At 49.2% G+C, this 20,344-nt stretch overlaps 1 protein-coding gene across 3 annotated transcripts in view; it reads right to left on the bottom strand.

Moving 5' to 3' along the window:
- Positions 1 to 7,162, bottom strand: part of LOC125711958 (cholinesterase-like) — a 38,154-nt gene extending 30,992 nt beyond the window's left edge. For all 3 annotated transcript variants that reach the window (XM_048981455.1, XM_048981457.1, XM_048981456.1), the window contains exons 1-3: positions 7,072 to 7,162; positions 709 to 2,220; positions 265 to 422 (exon numbers count right to left, since the gene is read on the bottom strand). In XM_048981455.1, coding sequence (XP_048837412.1) covers positions 265 to 422; positions 709 to 2,204 — 1,654 coding nt within the window. In that variant the 5' untranslated portion in view covers positions 2,205 to 2,220; positions 7,072 to 7,162. The remainder of the gene's footprint in view (positions 1 to 264; positions 423 to 708; positions 2,221 to 7,071) is intronic.
- Between the last annotated feature and the right edge of the window lie 13,182 nt (positions 7,163 to 20,344).

The raw sequence follows: 20,344 nt of genomic DNA on the forward strand, positions 1-20,344 counted from the left end.
TCACTGAAGCACAATATTCACGCTCCACGTTCATCAGCTTTGGATCCCTGAAAGCAGGGAGAGGAATCTGCCAGCTAAGAATCAAGAAATTTCTGACGTAAAAGATTCAAATCCCTGGAGGGAAATTCCATCGCACCTCAAACTGCTACGGTGAGCATTCCGGAACCGGGGAAATGCCAAGCGATAAATCCGTTGCTCAAAAGATGGTAAAATCATGTCGGACATAAGGGTACACATGAGCCGCTGACAAGCAGAGCAGTCTACCTGTTATGGCCTGGAGTTTGTCCAGGAAGCTGTTCCAAAGCTTGCACTGCTTGGCTCTCAGGAAACGCTCGATCTTCAAGGGATCCGCATCCAAGGAGACATATTCCTGCCGCACTCCCTCGAATGGCGGCCATTCCGATCCCGAAGTGGTGGGGCTCCTGGCGAAACCGATGTTAGCAAGAAGCTAACTCCACATTAGCCACCACTGAGGTGTCAAACACGTGACTGCTAGGAACACCACCTCACGTTGCAGCCTGAAAATACCCAAATTTGGCAGATAGCAAGCCCCATATGACAAAATAACCTAGAAGCCTAACAGAAAATGTTAAATTCATGATGGATAGCAAGAGGCAAACACTTAGCATGCAGCTGAAAGGTTTCAATAACATGGGAGCCATGTGACACGTGTTGTGTTCTGCTAACGATGCAGAGGAGCAGGCTGACCCGGTTTTGGCGAAATTAGCCCAGAGTTTCATCATCTTCCGGCTCACGGCCTCCTCCTCCTCCGTGTAGCCCAGGCTGAGGTTCAGTGGCAGGCCGAAGACAAACTCGATCTCGTAGCCGTGCATCACACCCATCCACTGCGGCCATGGGTTTCTCGAGGAGCGCTGGCCGAAGTAGTAGACAAAGGCCTTGTTTCCAAAGCCGGCGAACGTGCGCACAAAGTCCAGCAGGGGGCAGGTAAAAAAATGGTCGCCAACCACATGATTGAGCGCATCCCTGTTTTTGCAGCCGCTGAACTCGTCCTCCCAGTCTGTGTACTGGAGGACAACGGCCTCCTGTGAAATCTGGCTGAATCCTGGCAGTGCCAGTGCCACCCCTACTAGGAAGTCTTCCCGGGAGATCAGACTTTCGTGCATAATGCTAAAGCCTGGAGCTCCGTATGGCAGGAAGTATGCCCCCTCGTCTCTGTTCACCCCCAGGAGCAGGTTGCTCGTGCTGAACTGCCCAAACTGGAGCAGAACTTTGGGCAAGTCGGTGAGGAAGACTCCGTCGACCGTGGGAGGAAAAGTCGTCCCGACCAGTGGGAGCTTCACCACATCATTCTGTCTGTTGACGAGGTCTGTGGGCTGCATGCTGCGTAGGCAGGACTCCACATCGACGCCGGGCTCTGGCAGGCATCCCAGAAGCCTGGCTAGGGCCATGGACCGGTCTTGGGCTTCCTCGAGTGGGATGGCTGCCCATGGCGCATTCAGGGTACCGCTCTGCAAGATGGCGCGTGCAAACAGGCCACGACTGCCTGGGGACAGGACGTGGAAGCCGACGGCAGCGGCACCGGCGCTCTCGCCGAACAGCGTGACGGACCCTGGGTCCCCGCCGAAGCTTTCGATGTTTTCAGCCACCCACTGCAGAGCCAGCCGTTGATCGAACAAGCCGGCATTTCCCAGAACATCCATACTACCCGGCAATGCCAGAAAGCCCAGGGGACCCAGCCGGTAGTTCATGGAGACAACCAGCACGCCCTCCGTGTGGCTCAGAAAACGCCCGTCGTACAGAGGCAGGGAGGCAGAGCCAGTGGAGAAGCCGCCTCCATAGATCCATACCATAACAGAGGCACGGGTTGGCTTAGGGTGCGGCATCCATATGTTCAGGTAGAGGCAGTCCTCACTCATCTCCGTGTTAGGGTTCCACATCTCTGACCCCAGGAACCCTGGGAAACTTGTGTCTAGAGGTTGGTGACAAGAATGAGAGTACCGTGTTGCCTCCCACACCCCGGACCACGGCTTCCGGGGAATGGGCTGCTTGAAACGGAGATCCCCAACAGGAGGGTCTGCGTATGGGATGCCCAGGAATGCTGAGACTTGGCCGCCCGGCACGGGGACCTGCAGTCCCAGGACTGACCCCTGCTTCGTCAGGATGGTAAGTTGGTCCTCAGCATGAGACACTGCGAGCAGTTGGAGCCAAAACAGTAGGTGAGAGAAGGTAGACAGTGTGACCATCTTGAGTTTCTTAATCCTACAGAGAGGACACAAGGTAGAGAGCATGACCATCACCCTGGTGATCATAAGATCCTCGGTCTTACAGAGAGATTATGGGAATCAGGATATATGGGGTGGAGGACTGAACCTAAACACCTTCAGTCCATGCTCTAAGCCAGTTCTCTCATCTGGCCCCCCGGGACCCACAGACAGTCGAAGTTTTTGCTCCCTCCCAGCTCCTGGGAGCAAAAATGTGGACCGTCTGGAAGGGAGCTCAGAGGGAACAAAAACATGGACCGACTGTGGGTCCCCGACGACTGGACTGGGAAACACTGATCTAAGTTAAACATCCAGTATAAAAACAACACAAAACAAATGCTTACGAGCCCTGATTCAAAGGAGGGAGGAAAAGTTCTTCAGACTTCAAAAGCTCCCTGTGACTCACTTAACTCCAGACCCAGATTAGTAAAGTCCTAGCAGCATGCTTTGATCAAGCACACCTCTGTTTTAATTAGTCTCAGTCTGTCAAAAAAGGGCAGAGCGGACCGACCAAACAGCACGAACGAGTGAGGAGAACACGGCGAAGCTCAAGGTTCCTCCAGAGAAACCTGCAGCTCACACCCATGGTTCACGGGCAGGTTCCCAGAAGCCAGTTCACTGTGAATGGTTCTGCGCTGTTTGACGAGGCTTTAATTCAGCGTCCCGTGGCATGATGGAAATGGTGAAGCTGAGAGCATTAAGACTCTGTGCTTATGATCAAAAGGTTGCTCCTTCACATCCTGTGGTTGGCATAGGCGTTTTCACCACTGGGCTGCTAAATAAGGCCCTAAACGCCCAAGTCACTGTGGGGACGGGATGACGCTGCTGTCTTGAATGGCATGTAGCTTTGTGTAAAAGCATCTGCCATCTAAATCTAGCATTAAACCTGTGAATCGGGTTTGAAACTGTATTTTTACAGAGGAGGGGGAAATAGTTTTTTTATTATTATTATTCATCTGATGCTTTTATCTAAAGCAGGATACATTCCTTTTGTTTTTTTTAAAAAGCCGGGTCAGTCAATCCCTGCAGTAATTGCAGGTTAAGGCCCCAACAGTAAAAACCACTCTGCTAACACTGGGATTTGAACCCACAACCTTGCACCGTGCCCTAACCTGTGGAGCCACTCACCCAGAACATGCCAAAATATGCCCGATTCAAAATAGCACAGCGATCAGGTCATGCTTACTGTGATGCATCCCCGGAGCATGGACCGGTGTCGGGTGTGTGCAAACGGACACACTTGGGGCTGTGGGTAGCGGCCAGCGTGTCAGTCAGGTGGGGGGAGATGGATCTGACCGGTTAAAAGGCGGGATTAGCAGTAAGGCTGAGACCCTTGAGAAAACAACAGCCGTCATCTAGTCCATCCGCAATTGATGCGGGGAAGATAAAGAAAAAGTGAGGTGACAGATTCCCCAGCCTGAGCGTGAGATTTTAATCAAGCCAATGGTGACTTGAGTTGGAGACGGGTGAATGGGCAGGCGTGTGCGCGGTGAGGTCCTCAGCGACCCCCGTTATCAGATCTGAGCGGTTAATAACCACCTCAGTAGCACCTCGGTCTCTGCGTCTGTTATTGTTTTATTTGTATATCTGCAGCATGTACAGTTTTCAAGATTATTTTTCAGGAATATGAAAATGAAAATGTCCATTTTCCCGTAACTCGCAGCTGGGTTTTCCTTCTTTCACCTTTTCTGTCAAAAAATCAAAAATAAAACTCCGGCAAAGAAGGATGTGGCCTGGCGTCTCGGAAGATGCCCGATGCTGGGGAAATGTGATTCGCGGTTGAAAGAGGGGAGAGAAAGATTGTCCCCAAACATTTATTTTCTCTTCTTATCATTTCATTCACACTGAGTGGTAGTTGAATAAAAAACACATTCAACTGGGGCGAAATAAATAAGCGCAAATGCACACACACACACGCGTGCACACAGACACACACACACACACACACGCGCCGTCACCCGCGTGTCTCAGAGAAATGCATGAGGGGATATACGTCAACTAGAAAACTCCTATGTGCCTGTTTAAATAGAAAATAAAGCGTTGTTCACTAAATACCGACCCCAGGTGGTAACTAACATCAAATTAAAAGTCTACAAACAGTGACTCATTCATAAACATACAACAGAAATTATAGATATGCAAATCGGCTCTATCAATGATAATGCAGCCTGCGTGGCAGTCGCTGGGAACAGGGACTAAAAACCTCAAGGCGTAAGATGATAATTGAGATGACGAACTGTGGGGGTAGGGGCCACTCGCGATGAAGATGATGGTGATGATGGCGTCACACCAGCAGTGCTGAGATTCCTTCCCATCTATGCTTCTGGTTCTATTTAGACATGCAAAGGAAACATAAGAGCGACGTAACCTGCAGTGGAAAACCCACCCCACCCAGGGCGGCCCCTGCTGCCTGGGAAAGGCTCCAGCCCCACCCCAATCACGACCCGGACTAGCATGAACAGAAGATGGATGGCTAGATGCACGAGTAAACATTATTCCTCATTAATGGTTTTAAAATATGCAGTCTTAATTAATATTTTGCTCTAACTCTATCAACCTCTGTTGTTGCTGCCATAGAAACTTGGCTACATAAATGGGTAAGAAAAAAAGGTAACTTTAGAAATTGCCATGGGTATGACAGAAAATTAGCAATCTGCAAAAACCCAGTGGGATTCTGGGTAATAGGAGAAAAAAGTGGCCAAGACAAGGGCCCGGCATCGCCGCGGTTGGGGATTGTTGTTATGCGCGCAGCTCTCTTAAAGGGCCAGTGCGTTACATGTAGGAACGAGCTGGGATGATGAGCCAGGCGAAGTGTGGCGTGGCCCACCGCGATTGTCCAAGGCGATAATAGAGCCCCAGTGCAGCTGAGGTGCTGTTACACATGCTGGGGGAAGGCCAGAGGCTGCAGGGGAGGGAAGGCCTGCCCGCCCGCGCGTGTTATCATTACCAATGGATTACAACGCATTACGCAGTATTTTGAGCATAAAAACACTGTAGCAACATGTACACAGGTAGCAGGTGGATAGTACTGTGCGAACAACCAATTTAATGAGCCACCAATAAGACATAACTGCTAATAAACCATATAAAACTACAGCTTTAACTTCTGTAGACAAAGGCGGCAGCCATCTTGAAGTCTGAGGTCGAGGTTGTGTAGATTTCTCCGATTTTCCTAGTTGTAATTCTGACTGGGTTCAAATGGAACGCAGCATTAGTCCCTATAAATTACCCCCCCCCTCAAGACGTTCAACCTTCAAACCTTCTCTATACTGTATGCTGAGTGTCTCACACTGATGACATCACTAATTGTGGCCCTGCAGCAGTTCCAAATACACCACAGGTTAATTAGGTAACACGGATATTAACAGGCAGTCACTGCTTGAGGACGGAGAGGTGCTCTTTCACTTGGTAATAGCCAGATCGATAAACAGATCTGCTAGATGCCAGATCTTTCCACAAACAATTGAATTTCATTTTCTTCTTCCATTGTCCTTCAATAAAAATTGGAAAACAGAAAAAAACTGACATTCCTAAAAAGGTTCCCACATTCCTCTTGTCTTGTGGGAACAGCAGCCCTGCTTTTCCAGGAAATCCTGGCTCACAGTGTATATACACATATTTAGGCGGGACCACGGGCATCATCAGGTCCGATCATTCGGAGAAAAATACCCGAAAATCTTAAGCCTCACCCTAATGCCAATATTCCTTAAAAAAAATCTTAAAAAACCCCAGGAAAACTTCACTTAGCCCCTGATTTTTTTCAATACCTAGAAGCCCCCACTAGCATGCGGATTCCAGCTACGGGGTCAAAGTCAAGTGCCACGACTCTGCCTCTGGTAGCAAAGTAATCAGTCTTAAACCTGTGGAAACTCAGGCTCTCACACTATTGGAAGGACCATCCTGAACTGCGAATCATCCTTCTCAAGAAAATGTTTATGGAGACACAAACCCAGGGTCACAAAATGCCTGAAACGTCTGTTACCTCATTTATGTGCAATGAGCCCAGTTATGGATTTTCTTAATTTAACTGCTTATGTATTTTTACAGCAACGCGAAACTGCACCCACAGAGCAACTGCATATTATATTTAAATACTCAGTTTGCAATATGCAAGGTTGAGCGACCCGCAGTATAAGTCAAACTGTAAGGGCTGCTGGTCCGCAATCTGCGCAAGATTCGCGCAAATATCCGATTTCGGTAGCACCTGTCCCCATTGACCAAAAGATGATGATTTCATGTTTATTTTGTTTTTGATTTGCAAGTTCATGTTAATAACAAATAATAAATATATTAAATGATTAAAGTACGAAAGTTTTCTCTTTATTTTTTTTTACGCAAGAAGTCCCTTCCCTGAAATAGAGTACACCTTAAACACAGGAAAACATGTTGAAGATCTGATCTTGCATGCTGCGCCAATACATCTTAGCAGGCTACTGCCATAAATCTTAAACGCCGCTGCTTGGTGGAAGTGATCTTCGGGAAAGATGTTCTGGAGATGATCCAGAGGAGCACATCGCTACTACAGCGAACGGAAGGAATAAAACACACAAGAAATAAACGGAGGGGATAAATGCAAAGAAAAACTTAAAAGATCGAGGACGGTGGATGGTAGAGCCACGCCCCCCGCGTCACTCCTTTAGTTTTACCTTTTAACGACACACTTGTTACTTGTTACTGCGACCACAAAATGAAACTGACGAAGACATTCGCTTAGTTTTTGGACGGAGCTCGGCATTCCTATGAACTAAGACGGAGTTATTGGAGGGTGGTGGCCAGATGGTCGCGAAAAGCGTCTACGTTTCAGTTATCAGTATCGCACGGAGAGAAAAACGCCGTCCTGATCACCTACCAGTCACACACAGCCGGCCTTTGGTGCGGTGAAGAACAGGGTGAAACACTGTGTATGCCCGTAATAACGGGACGAAGCAAAACCTCGCGAGTGTTTGACCACAAACGGGAAGCTCCGCAGATCTGCGCAGATCTATGAGAGGTGGTAGTGGTAGCAGATCTGTGAGACTGCAATGTAGAAGCAATGCAATGCAGATCTGTGAGACATTGCAGTCCTGCGCGGATCTGAGAAACACTGCATGTATGTACAGATCTGTGAGAAGTTAGAGACCTGTGCATTTTCATTCCCCCGTACACTAGATTCTCCCTAACATCCTCAGTCCATAATGTCCCTGCCTTTAGAGAGATATGCAGAAACTTTCTTTCAAGAGAATGTCGCAAAGTCCTTTAAAATGTGAAACTGGCGACGCTCCGTATTAAAAAGGGCCAAGGTGGCAGGTCCGTCCATTTAACGCGTGGCACTGACATATGTCAGGTCCTGGAAGATGCCTACAGCTCTCGCTTGTTTCTAGCCGTGAGTGCCACCTGTTCCAAGCCGAGACAGGTGTTTTCGCTCCACTGTTTCAACCGAGGATTTCATCAGACCCATTATCCGCCTCTCAGCCCATCCCCCCCACCCATCCACCGGGAAGTCACTCAAATATTTCAGAAGCTACTGCCTCAGATGTAGGAGCATCCCGCTCTCCCTGTCCTCCCGCTACGGCTGGCTTATATATAAACCTCGCGGTCTTCTTTTGCACCTCTCTAATTGGATTTTCTGTAAAGGGTTACATCATACCTCTTAGCGGTGATGCAGCACTCTGATAATATCTTGGTTTTATTTGCTGTATTTATTCCCGAGGCTGGGGAACAAGGTATGATTTGAATGCCAGTGTGTAAAGTGGGGGCGTCTTTCTTATTTATGTGTATATTTTTAAATGGCTGGGGCAGCCCCCGCAGAGTAACACTGTAAATGAAGCTACCACCATATTTCTCTGTCACTAATGATCCTCTTATTGTCGTATTTTGGTCCAGCTGAGCCTTGTAAAAGCTCGCTGTGTTACTGAAAAAAGCTGCAATCTGTATATCTTCATGTTTGCTTTGCGTATTTATACACTAGTAACACTCTGGGATGTTGTGTCCGCTGCCCACCCCCCACCTTCCCCAGCCCCCTTAGCTCCCACACGGCCTTCGCTTCTGACGTCTCTGGTGCACTCACGCCTGCGCCCCCCATGTGTCATTTAGGTTTGAGGCAGAGCACAAGGTGTGCCGGTGGGGTGGCCTGGGGGGGTGGGGCGGGGGGTGGCGGCTGAACTGGGTCAGCGCCTGGAGAGCTGCCGTGTTCCGGTAGCGCCTCGATTTGCAACGGGCCAACAATGTACAGTGTTGCTGCTATGTTGCGGAAACATTCATAAAATGGGTCATGGTCTCTGGTCTGCTAGGGGTGGGGGGGGGGGTTAAGGGGGGGTCTGGGGGGGGGGTCTTTAATAAAACAGCTCAATAAAATGACTGACAGGGTGAATCGGAAACTGAAGTCAGATGGTTATTTAATCTCTTTATATAAGGATTTTAACGTCAGAATGATGACTGGTACGGAAATGCAGCCGAAACACAGTGTTTATACATCAGCTACTGTCTGTATACCAAGAAATGCAGGTATACTGGCCTTTAGCCTGTTTCCATGAACAGTCACCCCTGAGTGCACAGGCCCTACGTACCCTGATCCTGTGATCCATGTTTCATACTGTGACCATGTGATCTATGTGTCACACACTGATCCTGTGATCCATGTTTCATACTGTGACCATGTGATCTATGTGTCACACACTGATCCTGTGATCCATGTTTCATACTGTGACCATGTGATCTATGTGTCACACACTGATCCTGTGATCCATGTTTCATACTGTGACCATGTGATCTATGTGTCACACACTGATCCTGTGATCCATGTTTCATACTGTGACCATGTGATCTATGTGTCACACACTGATCCTGTGATCCATGTTTCATACCGTGACCATGTGATCTATGTGTCACACACTGATCCTGTGATACATGTTTCATACTGTGACCATGTGATCTATGTGTCACACACTGATCCTGTGATCCATGTTTCATACTGTGACCATGTGATCTATGTGTCACACACTAATCCTGTGATCCATGTTTCATAAGGTGATCCTCTGGTCCATGATTCATACAGTGAACCGTTCAAGTAACCCGTGCTGGTGGGGGCTGTTATTACAGGGGTCCCACACATTTTCAGGAATATCGTGTCTAAGGACATTTTGCCGTCATGCTCTGAAACTCAGCGAGCGTTTTCTGTCTGCCTCCATCGCCAAAAGCCCGGGGATGTAATTTTCTCTCTGCGCCATGCAGTTCTTTAATTTGCAGTTTGTTATTAAATATAGACTCAGATAGAGCGTATTGCCTGGTTCGCGCTCCCTGACCCGGACTCAGCCATGCGCCTCGTCTTCTTTTCCCTGCTCTGGCTCATCGATTGCATGTTTTTTCACCCCCACAGTCAGCTGAAGGCCACACTTCCAGTCCGTTGTAGAGGACGGATACGTGCTCCTCCCAGAAGACGGCCGCTTAAACCAGGACATGTTGATGATTTGTGTCCCCCCCCCCTGTGAATTGCTGTATTATCTTAATAAGAAGCCCTTGAGCTGGCATGGTATCGCAAACTGCGGCGCTGGTACTGGACCAGCTGCTAAGGGTGGTGCTTAGAGTTTATGGTCCGTTGGCTCAGCGCCACAGTGGCTGAGGTGGGATTCCAGCTTCCCAGCCCAGAAGCCCTCGGCATTCATTTGGTAAGACCTTAATAAAAGTGAACCCCCATTGCAAACCGTTTAGTGTTCTGTCATGCTTTTGCGTGTCGAAGTTTTATTGCCGGTGTGTATTTGAAGTGTATATATATATTGTGGCAATAATTCACTGTGTCCCACTCCTCTAGCTCTCCCACGGAGCCGTGCGTAAAGGAGATGGTAACCTTTATGAATTACACTGAAGGAGCCCCCAAGCAATAAGCCTGCAGCTCCTAACAGCGGGTTCTGGGCCCTTTAAGATGAAGAGTGATGAATTGTCTGGAGTTTATTCATTTATAAATATAAATGTGGATGAATGAAACACCTCAAATAAACAAAGAAACAATTATTGTTATTAGTATTATAACTATTATTGGTAATAATGAGGGGCGGCATGGTGGTGCAGTGCTTAGCACTGTTGCCTCACACCGCTGGGACCCGGGTTCGAGTCTCCGCCTGGTTTACATGTGTGTGGAGTTTGCATGTTCTCCCCATGTCGTCGTGGAGTTTCCTCCGGATACTCCGGTTTCCCCCCACAGTCCAAAAACATGCTGAGGCTAATTGGAGTTCCTAAATTGCCCATAGGAGTGCATGCGGGAGTGAATGGTGTGTGAGTGTGCCCTGCGATGGGCTGGCCCCCCATCCTGGGTTGTTCCCTGCCTCGTGCTCATTGCTTCCGGGATAGGCTCTGGACCCCCCCCGTGACCCAGTGGAATAAGCGGTTTGGAAAATGGATGGATGGATGGATGGATAGTAATAATGAAGGTTATAGTTTAAGGTAGAACTTCTTTAGAAGCTGGAGCTCGAAGCCAGCATGTTAAGCAAAATCCATCAGTTTCTGATTTTCAGTTGTCTACAGTCCTCATAAACTTGAATACGGCCTGCAAAGGGGCAAAGGGGCGAAGGGGCAACAGAGCTTTCTGGAGAGCTTCCCTTCAAAGGAGGGCAATGGTCAGACTCGGTAAGACCTGGCCGTCACGCGCCTTTGCATTCGTTCTGGCAACAATCACGAGCAGGTACAAGGGAGAGAGATAGTTGGGGACTCAGTGCCTTCTGGGAAAACGATCTTGATGTCAAGGCGAAGCGGCCACTGTCCGTGACTCACTGTTTATGTATGAGCTGCAGAGATGGTGACATAACCAGCCTGGAAGAAGGTGACATCTTCCTGGCCACGGTGGGATCATGGGTCGTACATTCGCCCAGCGGCGCTGTTTCATGAACGAGGCGACATTCTCAGGACGTCCGCCATCATGCTGCGTTCTCATCCAAGATTAGACATAAGTTTTCAGGAGGTCGTGACCCCACAAATCATAACATTTTTGTTGACAACATAGATATTACTTAGATTTGTGTCAGCTTAGCTATCAGTGACAGCGCTTGCCAAACCTGATTGGCCACAGTGTCCCACAGAGAGGCCTTCGATAACAACCCCTTTAAACTTAATGGTGTGGCCTAGATATGAAATCCTTGGCTGCAGTGTTCACCTGTGTATATCCATTTAACTGCAATAACTGAGGTTTTGTGCAGGGTATATCCAGGACGTGTGCATGAGTGTAGAGGCGATTCTTCAAAAGTGCACTCATCCGGTTTCTTTCTATTCTCGGTGTTCCGTTCGGTCTTGCTGGTGCCCCACTTAATTTAATAAGTCTTCTTCTGCACTCAGTTGTACAGATGAGTGGAGGACATGAGGTTGACTTGGTTGAGAAGTGGCTGAGAAGCCACCTTGAGAAATGAGCTTCAGACCCAGTGCTATGACGGGACCCATGGAAGTAACAGCGACAGCACACATGGTACAATTATCCTCACACGTGGGCAAGACTCCCTTGCTGCCAGCAGAAAGTCATGCAACCTTAATACAAACACCAAAGTTTTTTCCTGATAAATTTACACCGTGGTAAAAATAGCCATTTTAGCAAGTCTATTTCCACCAACGATCCATCTGTGGGTCTTCCCTTCCCCGCAAACGGGCTCTGCACGGTGTAGTTCCAATTATGGTAATTACTTATGGGATTTCAAGGGTTCTTAGCAATAATTGACTGCTCTTTCGTATTCAAATGACACGACCCATCCCCGGGGCGTCGGTCTTACAGCGGCTCGCGACCCAGCCCCCCTGGAACAGATCTGTCGCCGCTGATCCCGCTGCTCTCTCCTGGGCAGCATGGGTCAGTCGTAGTCACACTCAGTCTCCAATCCCAGTAGTAGCACGGATAGCCTTACACAGCCTGCTCTGACTTTGTGTCATTGTACTGGGGAGGGAAGCCTTCTTTTAAACCAGAGGGACGTTTAAATTTATCCTCTATTTGCATGGGCGAGGTCAGACGATAGCCAATCCTCGTTCTCAGTGTCCACCCAGGGAGCAATCGCATCACACGTGGCCGTGCACGCGTTAGAGCGGGCGTCCGGCGCGCAGGAGGAGGCTGCAGCTACTGGGGGCGGAGCGAAGGTGCGGCGGTGAAGGACTTGTTCGGTGAGGTTCACCTCCCAGGATGCTGTCGAGCCCCAGAGCAACGACCCATAATGCCCCAGTAAAAAAAAAAAAACAAAAAAAACATATAAGCTGCTTTTTTATTGCTATTCATTTAGCAGAGATTTTCAGCCAAAGTATCGTACATACTGGCAACCCTGGGATTTGAACCAGTGGCCTTCCGGTGACAGGAATAACATCCTAACCCACTGAGCCACACACAGGATGTCAGCTAAACCTCCGGACAGAAAGAGTAGAAAAGAAGGGGAGCTGCGGAGCAGCTGCGCACTGCAGAGGGCTGGTCTGTTTTCGTAGAGACCGACACGGCATTAAATCGTCAGCGGGATCCCGCGTCCACAGTGCCCTCGGCCTGCCACACAGGCAGCCAGGAGCGTTTAAGCTCACAGCCACGCTTTGGCTCTCGGCACATGTAGACACTGAGCTGCCAAACTTTCTCGTTTCCTTGAGAGAGTTACCGTTATGCGACAGATTACCACAGTGCTTAAAAATATCACAACAAGATGGCTGATGCCGAAGTCAGCCTCTCAGGCCCTTCATTAACTAGCACATTAACACTAATGCAGTGTGTGTGGACCCCCGGCTGGTGATTTACGGTAATCACTCGCTGGCCTTGGTAATTATGCCGATTCCCACTGCGAGGCGTGAGAGTGTGCAGGTAAAAATGGCACTGGGCAGTTGGTACTCCGACGGTCTCCTCTCTGACCCCCGTGGTACAGTTGCACACCACTGCCTCACTGCCATTTTGCTGAGAAGATGGGATCCTTCAGACACCGTAGGACGCCTCACGGTGACTTTACCTCTGCGTTCTGCAGCTCAGTCTCACCAAACTCTGTCTCTCAATAGCTGTGTTACCATCCACTCTTCTTCATAAAGACACATGACCCTAACCCAGCATGCACTGCGTTGGTTTACAGCTGTCACAGATTCAGAGGCGATATTCTCTTTTGGTGTCTTTTGGTGATTTTTACCAGTAAACATACTCAGGGCTGGGTTTGTTGCTTCTGGCAGCCCACGTAAAAAAAAATCCCCCCCCCCCACCTCTGCAGTGTAGTGATGCTTAAACCTAGGGGGCCTCATGCAGATGTTCGCATTGAGTGACAGTGCCACTGAGCATACCATCACAGTGCCCATGTACTGAAACTGCAGCCAGGACAGCAGGAGAATGTAAGTATTTAGGCATCACTGTCACGTGTTTCTGTCTCTTCCTGCTGTATTATATGATCTCACATCCACCCAGCAATTTGCTTCCCAAGGCCTGGGGTTCCGAAGGACCCCGAGCAGGTCTGCGGGAGCATCTCCTGCATACCCATGCGCCTTTTCTGATTGGACGTAGCTCCCCTGAGTCACTCAGTAGCCACCACCCCCCCTCACCCAGCATGTGGAGGTCCTTTGGTAATGAGTGAGGAAGATCTTTTGGTAATGATCAGTCAGATATGGAATGAACCAGAAAACCTAAAGCCAGCCTCTGACCCGCTGTCTATCGCAGTGCACGGCTGCCTGGCTGGGGTGGGGGGTGGGGGGCTCCCCTCGGCGCTGCCGTGATGTTTTGGTGCGAGCCCTGGCTGTTTATACAGCACTAACATCGCTGCACTTTGCCGCATGGATGCTTTCATTTGGTTCAAATTCGCAGTCAGCGGAGAGGGACTGTCACCTTAACGTAAGACAACCTGGGAACTCACTTTCTCTTTAGTAAAACAATATTTCACTCAGTGTCCTGCCTCAAACTGACACACGGCCTCTCTCTCTCGCTCACTTTCTCTGTCTCTCTCTCACTCACTCTCTCTCTCTCACAATAACAAGCACTTGCAAACACACCAACATATTTTTTTGCACAGGTGTCGCAGGAAGGTGGCTGTAAGTTTTGAGACATGAAAAAGCCACGATCCATTTCTCCACTGACCAATCGGGAAAGTGCATGTCAGCGCAAAACACAGCGATCGTTGCGCGTTTCATTTTTCATTTTGCAAACTTTTAGTAATAGAGCAGCAACTCCACGATGCCAAGGATCTCCTGAAATAACTGCATTTCGGTTTTGTTCTCTTGAAATACAAAACATAACCGAAACTGCAAACTGTTACCCGAGTCAGAATGTTCATTGGCGCATGTCCAAGGCCGCTGGAAATTTGTGTTGGCACAGCACAGCTGGAGACACCATGACAATAGGTAACAAACAATTAGGGCATAACATGGATGGAGAAGAAATATAAGAGATACACTTCAGAGAAGCTTTGCATGTTGCTATGTATCTTGTAGCGATCAGATATGTTACCAGAAGAGTCAGCCGATCGACACATGAGTTTCTACAGTCAGTGATCGGCATGACAAGATCCGCATGACGATTCATGACGACAGAGACTTGAATGTGTTTCTGAGCACATAGATAGAGCCAAGACTGTCACTCGGTCCCGGTGTCACCCCCACCTGACGGCAGGCTCAAAGCAACAGCTCGGGTCGCCACGGTCACAAGCGATTGTGACAATAGTGATAATGCTCAAGGGGCCTCAACACCGTGCCGAATTCCTCCTTCACCGTCCTTCCCTCCTCTGCATGAACCTGCCCTCGGCCAAGCTGGATAAAAACCTCTCGCCAACCTCTCCTGTCAAGGCACAGTGTGCTGGCAGTATGGCCATTAGAAATTGCCGGAACACGCCGGATCGGCGCCTGTCCCGACCTCTCTGAATCCACCACGGGGGCCGGGTGCTGGGCACGGAAGCACACACGTGCGGATTAACACAGTCTATCCCAGAGACGCGATTCTGGCGTCCAGATCACGGTGGGGATGTGTTTATCACAAGCGACATCAGAGCCAAGCCCAACGGACGCTGGTCAAACAGCAAGAGTCAGAGAGACGTACGTGTGTCTGGGTCTCTCCGAATTTTGGCATTTTCGATGTAAATGGGAGATCGTCTCAGTCATGGGCTGCTGCCCAGGGCACCCACGGACTCCGCCCTGGCACATCGATGCACCTCCTCTTCGGTATTCATGTGCCCACTTTTTGTTTGTGTAGAGGACGTCTCCCATAGTCCCTCAAAATGACAAACATTTCTCCCGGTAATGTCAAGCAGCGGACGGACGGCAGCGGTGCTTCCGCAGAGAGCGTGTCGCCTTGGATACGGCAGGAGGTGTGACAGGTGACCTTGACGCGACGGCTGGATGAGGAATAAGACAGACGTGATAGGACGGTCCGTCAGGGAAAGGTTCCGTGTTCTGCTCTGAGGAACGACGCGTGCACAGGGCTGCTCCACGGCAACAGCAGGCGGTTCCTCTCTGGCCGACAAGGAGCAAGATTTAGGTTCGTCCCCGCGGTCTCTCCTCTCAGTCACACGCGTCATTACCCCGTTAATCACTGGGCGGGGTCCACAAGTCACTGCCCAAAAGAGGAAGTGAATCTGTCCAGTCAGGAAGTGCTTTGATGAGGGAAAGTCCCCTCTGCAGCTGTGCCTCTTTGCCCTGGATCATTAATAAAAAGCCTTTCTGCTTTATATTTGGCACAATACACCACAGCCACAAATAGCAAAGAGGGACAAATTACAGGGAAAAAAAATAGTTCAGATGTTTAGTGAAGGAGGCCCTCCTGCTACTCCCGCATTTTCCAAAAACAGTCCAGGCTGAGGACTAGCAGCCAGGGACTGATCAGCAGGAGAGACGCTTGCAAGGTAGCAAATGGCCCCGAGGAAAGAGCCTCGGAGTGGGAATTCACAGCGGGCCTCTGCGTCCTTCCTGCTTCGCTCGGCTGGATCGCCGCTCAGCCCTTCGTCGGGGGCCAGGGGCCCCGAAAGCCAGGCGTCCCGCCCCTAGCATGCTCCCTCCTAATTGGGCTCTCCTCTGACATGGAGGAAGCCAGCAAGAAGGGGAGAGGGGAGCCCCCTGTGCTTCTGCCCCATGAGGATGTTGCTGGCACTTGGGCACCGGTGGGACACCGACTCGCTGCTAATTGAACAATTAGAAGCGATGGGAGCCGCCCCCAGAGAGACGAGAGGCCCGCTAATCACACTGGCGAGGAGCAAACATCATGTCTCCGCATGCATCTATGAGCAGGGGGACATTAAGGTTGTGTCTCCTGTCCCCCCCCCCCCAGTACCAGCTCCACCCTCCACAAGGTGAGCTGCACAACAAAACAGAAAAAAGTAACATGAAATGCATGGTTAGGGAATAGATGAGAGCACAAAGAGCAGCCCCCACCCTCACCCCCCCATCAGCAAGGTACCCCTCCCTTCCACCCCATCCCACCCTTCTCTCCCTCATTCCCTCCCTCTGTTAGCCTCCCCTTCTCCCCCTTCTTTCCCCTTCCCTCTTCTTCCCCTTTTCTTTCCTCTTCTCCCTCCTTATCTCCCCTTTCACTCTCCCCCTCTCTTCCTTTCTCTCCCTACTTCTCCCTACTTCTCTCCCCTTTCACTCTCCTCCTCTCTCCCCTTCTCTCCCCTTTTTCCTATTTATCTCCCCTTTCACTCTCCCCCTCTCTTCCTTTCTCTCCCTACTTCTCCCTACTTCTCTCCCCTTTCACTCTCCTCCTCTCTCCCCTTCTCTCCCCTTTTTCCTATTTATCTCCCCTTTCACTCTCCCCCTCTCTTCCTTTCTCTCCCTACTTCTCCCTACTTCTCTCCCCTTTCACTCTCCTCCTCTCTCCCCTTCTCTCCCCTTTTTCCTATTTATCTCCCCTTTCACTCTCCCACTCCCTCTCCTTCTCTCCCTTTCCCTCCCCTTCACCCCCTGTTCTCCCCCTTATCTCTCATGCCTTGTGTGAAATGAAAATCTCCTTTAAATCTCCCCATCTGCTCGCTGGACCCCAACGCCTATCGACAGGGTTACATTTTAAATTAAAAACCAAGTTTGTCCATTTGTAGAAACCGAAACGGCGGTTTTTACATTCCTGTCTTATCAGCACAGATCACTCTAAATTGTATCGTCTCCGTTCCAGTAAAAATCCTGCACAATCTGCTCGATAAGCTGAGCATCAGGGTCCTGGCCTTACCATACTCCCAACACTAGATGGCGCTGAATGGCACTCCGTATGTATTGGCAGAACAATTCCCTCCTTGCAGGTGAGAAGCTGCACAACTATTTAAAGCTGTATGGTGAATGATCCTTTAGAGAAACAGCAACAGTGAGCACAGCAATATTTACTTATTAAGATTTAATGACATGGCAGGACAAGGTTGTTTTCCATACATTTAATAACACAGAGCACTGTTACACTGTGTAAAATCAGAGAAACACAAATCCATGGATATACGCTGTGATGATGTTTAGACACTGATGTTTGTTGCGATGTTTGCATGCTAATTTCAATGCACACATTCAGCGGTAAGATCACTGCATGCTCTCCTTTGGTAACATCACTGCACATGTACTATCTGTGGAGAAGTAGGTATGTGGGCAGGGTGGGGTAGGAGGGGGTTCCTGTCAGGAAGTTGTTCTGAACAGGAAATACTTGCTGATAGGCAGCTCAATCTGTGAGCCTGAACTGGTGCCGTAGCATCACCAGACAGCTGGAGAAGGTGGGCGAGCTGGTGCTCCTCATACACGGTGAGGCAGAGGGATGGGTGTGGGTCACGGTTCGCGAAGCGGCGCCGTCAGCCAGACGGACAAGTCAATTACAGCAGAGCGACAGGCAGCTTCTGGACACAGTTGGCTGGGAGGCGCAGAGTCAAGGACGATTCATTGTGAGATAGAGGGACGTTTGGGAGTAAACGGTCTACGACCGCTGCAGCTTTCGGGTAGAAGGTCGTACTGTAGTACGGGCTAGCATGGGCCCCGCTTATGGACCGGGGGGAGGGGGACAGCCAGCTCAGGGCGACGCCAGCCCCAAGGGCTGTCTAGACAAGCAGATGGCGCCGTCCGTGTCGAGCGACGTGGAAAAAATAAAGCTGGTGAAGCGCTTGCAGAGGGCCATGCGAATGGTAGTGAGCGTTTAAAAAATGCAACAGGATGTGCACAATGGGATGCAAAGTATACAATGGCACAGGAAGTACACAATGGGACAGGAAGTACACAATGGAACAGGAATTGTGCAGTGGGGTGCGTAGTATGTAATGGAACAGGAAGTAGATGATGGAACAGGAAATGTGCAGTGGAGTGCAAAGTATGTAAAGGAACAGGAAGTAAACAATGGAACTAAACGTGTGCAGTGGGGTGCAGAGTATGTAATGGAGCTGGAAGTAAACAATGGAACAAAAAGTGTGCAGTGGGCGCAGAGTATGCAATGTAACAGGAAGTACACAATGGAACAGGAAATGTGCAGTGGGGTGCAAAGCATGTAATGAAACTGGAAGTAAACAATGGAACAAAAAGTATGCAGTGGGTGCAAAGCATGTAATGGAACAGGAAGTGCAAAATGTACCAGTGCTCTTCTGTGTTACTGTATATCGCACTTCGACTTGGTCTCTTACTAGATTCTCTCTTGGCTGATTTGTATGTGTAGCATTTCTGATATGAGATTCTAAGCAGTGTCTGTATAGCTGTTTCTAACGACTGTCTTGCACTTGTTTCTGATCAATCACTTTAAGCTTAGCCTACAGAATCCGTACCCAAGTTGACTTCTGACAGCAGCATTCTTGTTATGTATTATTTTCCTCACTTGTACTTTGCTTTAGATAAAAGACTCTGCCAAATAAATACATTCAAACGTTAATATGAAGTGTGCAGTGGGATAGTAACAACCCAATGGAACAGAAAATGCACAATAAAAGAGGAGGTCTGCAATGAAATGGGATATACTCAGCGGGGCTGAAAAAATAGCCAGGGGTGTAGGAAATACCAGAGTGAAGGATTGAAATCTTACATTTCGGCTCACCTGAGGGCCCCTTGTTCAGCACAACTTGTCACCTGTGGGAAGATCGGGTATCAAAATGGGCAGCCCTGTCTCTCTGTAATGAACCTTCCATTTTGTTCCAACCAAGTTCCTGTCAAGCAGGATGAAAGTGAAATAAGGGGAAGGAGTAACAGTGAGGGTGTGTGTGGCTTCGTGAGTAAGATTGTTGTGCCTGTCACCGGAAGGGTATGGGTTCTAATCCTAGAGTTGGTACAATGATGTCAACATCGGGCCCCTAACCAAGGCACTTAACCCCCAATTCATTCTGGGTGAAGGAGTAATAGACTGAGGGAGCAACATCTCCACCATGGGATCCATACGAATGTCTCCACCCCAGCGTGAAGGTTGAGGGCGCCCACCTGCTCTGGCTCACCCCGCAGCTGCGACTCCGCCTCCTCCCTCCACAGTCAATAGGTGCTCCATAATTAAAGAGAGCAGCTTAATGAGTCTGGAGTCAACATGACTCCTCAGCTCATGGGTGCCCGGGCAGACCCTTAACCCCCCCCCCCCCCCCAGATCACACTCCTCTATGTGGAAATGGGGTTCCTCCTCACATGTTCACTCTGCATCACTCACAGATGGGGGGGGGGGGGGGGTTCAGGTGCTCATCATATTCACATTCGTCTGATGATGCACAGCAGGTCGTAAGAATCCATCAGTACGTGAGAGAATTTCTATCGGCCGCAAGTCTCTGAATAACGGGCCCCTGTCTTTCGTTTCCACTGAGAGAGTATTAATAAAGAGCGATAATGTTGCCCAGCTGTATTTGAGATATCATGGCCAATTTTCACAATCAGAAAAATATCCTTAACAGTGGGATGTCACACCCCTGCAATAATGTGTTTTAAACGCGGAAGACAGATACACACCTGCCGTTTGGTTGTCCTAAATGAAATCGCAGAATATTTAAGATGGTTATTTATTGGTGAAGACGTTGTTCATCCTGACATCCTCCCACGCCGAGGACAACGACTGAATGGCTACGATCCTGATATCTGCCTCCCTCTCTCCCTCCCACTGGCTCAGGCTCTTTTCAACAAATTTATTAGGTTTTTATTACACTTATACTTATTGCAAGCGACATTTAAGTACATTTAAGTGAATAACACAATGGCTATTAAAAGACCCAATACACCAATAAGAGCTGAGCAAGGACTCTCATCTGCATTATTATATTTAATTAGAAGTT

Source organism: Brienomyrus brachyistius, chromosome 17 (assembly GCF_023856365.1).
Source record: "Brienomyrus brachyistius isolate T26 chromosome 17, BBRACH_0.4, whole genome shotgun sequence".
In the NCBI taxonomy this organism is placed as follows: domain Eukaryota; kingdom Metazoa; phylum Chordata; class Actinopteri; order Osteoglossiformes; family Mormyridae; genus Brienomyrus; species Brienomyrus brachyistius.